General features: G+C 31.8%; 1 protein-coding gene across 1 annotated transcript; it reads left to right on the forward strand.

The window, feature by feature from the left end:
* The first annotated feature begins 2,457 nt into the window (after positions 1 to 2,457).
* LOC134697636 (complement receptor type 2-like) lies at positions 2,458 to 8,172 on the forward strand. Its single transcript, XM_063559919.1, has 5 exons — positions 2,458 to 2,470; positions 3,972 to 4,124; positions 5,337 to 5,639; positions 6,673 to 6,849; positions 7,878 to 8,172. The coding sequence occupies exons 1-5, from the start codon at positions 2,458 to 2,460 to the stop codon at positions 8,057 to 8,059; spliced, it is 828 nt and encodes a 275-aa protein (XP_063415989.1). The 3' UTR covers positions 8,060 to 8,172.
* The last annotated feature ends 414 nt before the right edge of the window (positions 8,173 to 8,586 follow it).

The following is an 8,586-nucleotide window of genomic DNA, read 5'->3' on the forward strand; positions in this document are numbered from 1 at the left end:
GTTTTTTAAGAACTAAGAATTGTTTAAAAATTAAAATACAATATAAGTGATAATCTGAATGTTTCAGGTTACATTTGAAATACACACTCATTTTCTTATACACTGTGCTATTTATTTTGATGAGGAAGTTCTGTATAAATTATTTTAGTAGGGTTTCACACAAAACAAAATTAATTTAACATTTAAGATGCGATCACAAAAAAGATTTTAGTTGGTTATTATCAGATATTATTTCAAAAGAAAATTACTAATTGTCTATATGTATCAAATACATGTTTAGATTTATAGAAGACTTGAAGAATTAAAATATGAAAAGATATTCAACAAGTGAACAAAACGCACATTTCATTTCCGATTAGCTCCTTATCACAAACAAAAAGTAATATCACAAAAAAATTAAACTCCGATGAAAATTCAAAACAGGAAGTCCCTTATAAAAGGCAAAAACAAGGGATAAAACACATCAAACGAATAGACAACAACTGTCATATTCCTGACTTGAAAAAGGCATTTTCAAATGAAGAAAACCGTGGATTGACCCTGGATTTACAGCGCTAAACCTCTCATTTTTATGACAGTCGCATCAACATTATAGATATAATTTATGTTTTTTTTTATGTAAATGTCGTTCAAATTCAAGTAGCTATATCTTTTTCTATGCATTCCCAACATTCTATGATGAATTGTCATTCACAGGTACTACTGTTAAAATTCGTCACATGAATGAATTTTTGGTTAATTTCACGTAGGAAATTTGTGGTAGTATTGTCCCCCTCAAGACGAGTTGCGGGGGACAAAAAAATACGAATGTCCTTTCTGTCTTGTTATCGCTCTCAAAGTATATACTTTTAACCAGTTTTTATCAAATTTATATCAGAGGTACATGTGTAAGTATTGTCTGGGCAGTTCGAAAAAATGCCGATCAAATATTTTAAAAGAGTTATTGCACTTAGTAATATTAATTCTAATTATTTTTTTGGTAAAAAAAAGTTTGAAAGAATAGCTAAAATATGTGCAACAAGGGGACATTGTTCTTTTATGTCACTGGGAAAACACGGTATGGCATTAAAAGTAATGTGCTTCAAAATGTGCTTACAAGCATTGTATTATTAGTTACATGGTGTGTTAGTGAACTAATACGATATATATAAGGTAAATTTACTAACACCATATTTATCGTATAAGGTTACCGTGTCACGAATTTATCTTACCGACTACATATATCTTCACGTGTGGTATTTAGACTAGCGACCTATCAAAGTGATTAAGTTGTCAATAATTTATATTATAAAAAAAACTTCTTACATTTGCCAAAAAGAACCCAAATGCCCACAATAACAACATGTTAGCCTTTAATTTGAATTATGAATTTATTTCAATCGTTTATTACATGTCTCGATTTCCTCGTCTGTTGAAACCTGTCAAATTTTTTATTTGTTATGAAAGTATTAAGTAACTCCTTCATGCCGACAACTTGTTTATTTCTATATTTCATCGCCAATGTCATCGTCTTTTGAAAACTTTTACGTTTTTTTTTCTCAAAACCGTGTTGTTTTTGATAAAGGGACCTGTCATTTTTTTAGTTTTGAATTGGAAGTAACTCCTTACTAGCCTTATATGGTAAATAACCATGTATTGTTTTAGGACACCCTATATAAAACATATATAGTAAATGTGTCGTCTTTTAACTAATCATATCCCTATAAATCTATTGTAACTTGTACTAAATAAGTAAGATAAAAAAGGTTATTTTTTTTCATTAATCTATAAGATGTAAATTGAATGCCTTTAAGAGAGTGCGGGAATATAAATTAATTTATATCATAAGTATCTCTTATTGGACGTTATTAATAACTAGATATAATTATTATGTTATAGAATCTGGGCCAATTGTTTTGGATATCAGCAAATCGGGTCAAGATATAATTTCACAAGAACAAAAGCCAAGTACAACGACAAAGCTCACTACGGCAAATGAGGGCACTGTGCCACCTACGACGCATTCTCCAGTAAAAGGTAAGGCATCCATTTTAACAAGAAATGACATTGCATCATAATTAAATGTAATCATAAGATAATACATATTTGAATGCGAAAAAAATTCAAGGATGCATGGAGACTCATACTATATGCTGCTGTTTTCCACTTACAATTGAAGATTCTCCTGTGTGTACCAATACGCTGTGTGTGATTTTGTTATGGATTGAATTGATTTACAGTACAGAAAATGACAGTAAAGTGTTAATGTGTAAGCAAAGTAAATCTTATCAAACCTTTTCAGTTATTTGTGGTGTTATCCATAAAGTAATTCATATCCACAAACTAGTCAATACGTGCCTATATATAAAACATAATTACAAACTTCTAAGTAATAAAGTGGAATGTGTTATAAAGACACAACCTGACCAAAACAACACAACGCTCACTTCAACAACAAGGAGTTTTGTACCAACCACTATGCCATCAAAAGGTAACACAATCACTGTAACAATATTGACCCATTGGTGGATTGCAGTTGTTGTTTGCTTTTTGTTCGGGTTTTTTTTTCTGTTTGACATATTACCCATTTCCATTCTCAATTTTATACTGTAACATCATTTAGATTAGATACGTCATAACTTGCTGCAAAAAGTAAAATCACAAAAATACTGAACTCAGAGGAAAATCAATTCGGAAAGTCCATAATCAAGCAAGCGAGTTTCTTCTCAAATGCAAAGTAATTTACCTCTATATATATACTTTTACGCGGTTTTGTTCGTTTTTGCGTTCAAATACAAATGGCTCAAGTTTTATTCATCCTTTGGAATCCGGTCAATGTATCAGATAAATAACATTGTAAACAACAAAATAAAATGACAGTTAAGGGCATACGATACAGTTTGGATCCCGTATTTACATTTTGATAAAAAAATTCCATATAGACTATTTTTTACCTGATTGAATCAAATATGTTATAAAAAATATACCTTCAATTGCTACTTTTTTTTTTATTAAGATGAGGTCAAGATTTTACTCAAAATTCACATTTGTGGCCGTATTTTCCCTTTCGAAAGAAACTCATAACTTTTTTGTTTTAAAAGATAAACACCAACTGTTTTTTTTTATTTGTTATTATTGTATGTTATAAGTATCTTAAAAAATAATTCATTTTTTATTCAGAAATAACTCATATATATTTATCAAATGTTCATGAATGTAGAAAAATCCATAATTTTTTGCTGTATATTTATAAAATTAAAAAAAATGTGCACACTTAATCTTCTCGAGTACTTAAACTAAATGGCATTTTTAAAAAAAGAGGGGTTCATGAACTCGTGTTTAAGTTAAATACGTTTGAATGATAAAAATCAGTCGAAAACTGAAGCTTTTCCCGATGAGTCTTAGTTAGAGAAAAGTAAGGTATTGTGTTAACTCCTTTTTTTTAATAAAACATTGAGAAAAATGGATAATGAGTGAATTTGAAATAAAGATTTATGAAAACTTCGTCTGACGGTCACTTTGTATGAATATCGCGAATAAATTTATCAAAGACAATTACAAAGATTTCTTCGCTTGAATATTTAGTGTTGACATCAATAGTAAATATTGTAAGGCATCACATGCAATGTCCGACGATTAGTGTCGTTTAAGGTGGTACCAAACACTGTGACTAAAACTAATTTGGCTCTTCTAATTTTCACAAAATTTTAACAAAATGTAATAATTTGACGTTGAGCTGATTTTGCAGAGTTATCTCCCTGTATTGGTATGTACCACCTTCCTAACATGACACATAAGGCCTTAGTAGAGAATTATATAGTTGTTCTATTTAAAAGGACATTTGTCATAATTCGCTGGAAACCGTTTAAATGTAAGAGTATATAAGACATTTTTATGCAATTATATCATTAATGTTCTGAAGAAAAATGTATATGAAAAGTCAATGTAAACGTTTGACACAACAACTGAATTATACAAATATTCAATTTTAGTAGCTGTTCCAGCTATTGAGCTTAACAGGATACTAGATAAAACTCCGAAATCACTGCAGCCGTTGGCCTCTACTACTACAACATTGGGATCTACAACTACAACACCAAGACCGGCAACAAAGGAATCTGTACCAACTTCGCCGGGATTAAATGGTAGAATAGTCACTCGGAAATTATTAAGTTACATGTATTTTAGCCAAACTGACTCATTGGGTGAAGCTAGAAATTTTCATCACTTGGTATCTGTCGTTTTTCGTCAGTTGCCTGTTAAGTTTTACAAAAATATTCTCCTCTGAAACCACAAAGCCAATTTAAAACCAATTATCTACTTGTGTTTGTATTGGCCACACTTACTCTTGGATTATCTGTTGATCCCGTCTGCCACCCAGCCAAACACCATACAGTGTTATTGTTCGGGTCATACTTCCCTTTCTTTAAAGAAGCGTAGCCTGATGTCACCACTGTTTCGGAGTTTTCCATCCAGCATGTCCGACATGGCTAAATAAGAAACGTATATGAAATGCAAAGTGTGTCTTTTATATTAAAAACAACTAAAGATTGATTGATTGATGTTTGCTGGAACACACAAAAGAGAAAAAAAGAAAAAGAAAAGAGAAACGGATATATATATAGCTACACATGTAGAGAAAACTTACAGAGAAATGTTCAAAATTTAAATATCTACTTACTATCATTCAAACACGAGCTGCATTCTGTATGTACCTACTTACCAAATAGGGACCTGTTAATCAGGGATGGTCTTTATTGCTACATGAGATATTTGTATTAACATAAATCAGATCGTTAGTTTTTATTTGAATAGTTTACATTTTTCATTTCGGAGCATTTTATATCTGACTATGCGGAATTGAATTTTGCTCGTCTTAACGGTTTTTTTTCTAAAATAAATCAGGAGTTAGTTTTCTTGTTTGCATTGTTTACATTTGTCGTTTCTGACTTTGCGGTATTGATTTTTGCTCGTTGTTGAAGGTCGTACGATGACCTATAATTTTTAACTTCTATGTCATTTGGTATCAACTGGTGGAGAGTTTTATCATTGCAAAACAAACATAAAAAACGGTTAGAATGTCAGAACGAAGAAAAGGAAATACAATTTTATATCTATACAAGTAAAGGCATGGAAGATCTATGGTTTAATTGCACTTCTTATTCATATTCAATTAGAAAAATGTAAGTGCGCTTACTCAAATCAAAATTATGGATAAAATCGATCTCATATTTCGAACCTATAATGTGACACATGCACTGTTTACAAAATAAACTATCATGGTAACAAAAAGTTACTCAACTTGTTTCTTATACAAAACATGAAATAAAACCACATAGACATATCATTTTCCACAGTGGCTGAATCTATTAATCTCAACATTGACCTTAACATGGAGCCAAAACCAATGGGGCCTAAACCAATAGGACTTAAACCCTCGACTGGTACATTACTGGGGTCTACTACTACAACAGTTCCAAGTGATACAACAACAGATCGAGGACATACATCGACAACAGTTCCAGGATATACTTCGACAACAGTTCGAGGTTATACATCGACAACGGGATATACATCGACAACAGGTCGAGGATATACATCGACAACTGGGCGAGGATATACATCGACAACGGGATATACATCGACAACAGTTGTATCAGGTTAGACATCATTACAAGGCTGTGTCTCCAATCTTATTTTCGAAAAAAATATACTTAGATTTTATTGGTGGGGGGAGCTGTGTGCCCGGAGAAAAGCCTTTCGATAGGAAAACTTACACTCCTAGTCAATTAAAATTGTATTCGAGTGCATTGTACGAGCGGGATTCGAACTCACAACCTCAGTGTAGGCTGGTAGTTGTAACTACTTGTACGACGTGGCCACCGAGGCCCCAAAAACTATAATCATAATTGAACGCTATCTAGTAGACCTAAATGCAAATAATATGAGCGAGTCATTTAAAATTGGAAAAGAAAGACACATTATTTATATCAGGAAATTATTTCAAATTCAGATTGAAAAACTCACATACAATGTTCTGTTCGTTCGTTCGTTATTTTTTAAGTTTGTAACACTAATTGATCCTACTTACTAAAAAAATCACAAACACAAACAAACAAACAAACAAACAAACAAACAACGTCATAGATGAAAAAGAAAAATACAAACAGACAAACAATAGTACGAAAAACACAACACAGAAACATAAAGAAAATATCGGATCTTACTGCATCTTGAAATATCAACAAGCAAGTATTATCACGGACGAACATACAAATATAATAAAGGGGTAACGGAGAACTGTTTTCGACTGTTAATTTGTTGTTTTTGACAATCACAATGCAGTCAGCAATACGGATCGGTGTCAGTATAACGGATATTTGAAACTTTTAAATTCAAGAATAAATAGTTTCAAATCGTCACTATTCTAAGTATGTTAACATTTATAATATTTAAAAGTAAATGTCGACTGTTTTCACATAGCGTTCACCCTAATGTATATAAGTGTCACACTGAAAGCAGACTAAAATTGTTTAATAAAAATATTTATGTAAGATATATCATTATGTCAATTGTGACTAGTAATGAATAACAATATTTTAAGGAGTTTAACTTATCATTCAAATGTTTCCTAAATATTTAATGCGTTTGCCTATTGTTATATTTAACATTCTTTTCTATTACTACTACAAGAAATTTCCAGAGTAACATGTTCTGAACCTGCAGTAGAGGCCGGAATAAAATTTATGGTTCAAGATACTGGTGATACTTTGTCGTACCAATGTCAATCTGGTTATCGCCATGTGTTCGGTGATTTGACAAGAACATGTATGAAAAATGGCACATGGGATGGTATTGCTCCAGTTTGTCGTATGTAACCATTTATATCTTATAACTTCGTTTTGACGTATAATCTGCACAATATGTTTTTAAATATGTGATGTACAAATATATAAATCAATCAGATGCAAGCCTTCTTTCAAAATTGAATAATCGTTTGAAAAATTCATTCTGAACATCATCTGTGGTGTTTTCAAAGGCAAAAGTGTAAAGAAAACAGAAATTACGAAAAGACAACATAACATCATAAGCCGATGTCAAACAACAACATGATTGCAAGAAACAAAAACAAAAACATAAACGACTAAAAGACAACCACAATCTACAAAACATGAAGATTAAATCAAAATTGGGGGATGATCGAAGCAGCACTGGAAGGGTATACAGAACATGAATTGAATCTAATGTTACTAAATTAGACAATTAAAATGATCTTTTGATAAAAATTTTCTTTCGTACCGATCTGGTGAGTCAGAAGTAAAATCACAAAAATACTAAACTCCGAGGAAAATTTAAACCGTAAATTCCATAATTAAGTAGCAAAATCAAAAGCTCAAACATATCAAACGAAAGGATAACAACCGTCATATTCCTGTCTTGCTACACAGTCATGTTAAGTCATTTTCAACTCCGGCTTGTCGTTTTTGTTTTTCTGTTGGACTGCTTAATCATTTAATAGGTGTGTAGTCGGGGGGGGGGGAGGGGGAAGATCAGTGGGTGAAATATATCCTTTTCGTGTTTTTTTTGGGGTCATAAATCTAACCTTTTGATGATAAGATAAAAAAAATCCCATTATTTCACGTCGACTGACTCTTTAGTCATTTAAATTTAAAACAATATCTTTACCTACATGTATACGGCATGTGTTTTGCTAATTATTAATAGATGTGAGATGACCTATTATTTCTTAACTCACGTTGTTTGAACTCTTAGTTGTCTAATTAGCAATTTCAAATGTTTTTTTTTGAATTTTTATCAGTTATATTTGTTTGTAAATGATACAATATAACACTCAGTTTCTAACATTTTATTTACTTTGTTACAAATTCTATTTATAGATAAAGCAGCATGTAACCGACCAGCAAGAGGCGGGGTATCACCTTCTCCCTACAAGCAGACGTATGATGTAGGAGAAGTTGTCACATTCACATGTAGAAACTTTAGCGTCGGTAAAAAGATTCGTGTGACTTGCACGTCTTCTGGTAGATGGTCAGGACCTTCATCTTTATATTGCTTTTAAAATTATAACCAAAGGACTTTATCTTTGAGTACTACCTTATGTGCAATTATATTTTAATCTAATGACATTGCTCCAATTTAATAAGTCAAAGAAAAGTTATGTGTTTTCTTCTCTTTTATAGATGTTTTATTTGTACTAAACTAGCTCGCTGCAATTGCAAGCCATAGGGAGAAGTTAAAACCAATGGTGTCAAGTAATCCGGGGGTCAATGTGAGCCTTCCGAATTTATGTATACTTCGAAGGGCGTTACGTTTGCACAAGAAACATTTCCATGCATATTACAGAGAAGGACAAAATTCAGTCTAACGAATCTTGATTTTGTATTTATCAGTTTTTAAACACAGGTAAAAACGTAAAAATCATTTGTTTACGCAAACGTTTTACCTGTCAATATTCAAATTCGCAAAAATGCAGGTTTGTCCAAAGTACAGTAGAAATATCCATCCTATCAACAATCATTTGACAGGGAGGTATCATCTCCAATATACCACGTTCGAGTTCATCCGTCACCGGAAAAAAAACTATTT

The sequence above is a fragment of the Mytilus trossulus genome, chromosome 14 (assembly GCF_036588685.1).
Source record: "Mytilus trossulus isolate FHL-02 chromosome 14, PNRI_Mtr1.1.1.hap1, whole genome shotgun sequence".
NCBI lineage: Eukaryota > Metazoa > Mollusca > Bivalvia > Mytilida > Mytilidae > Mytilus > Mytilus trossulus.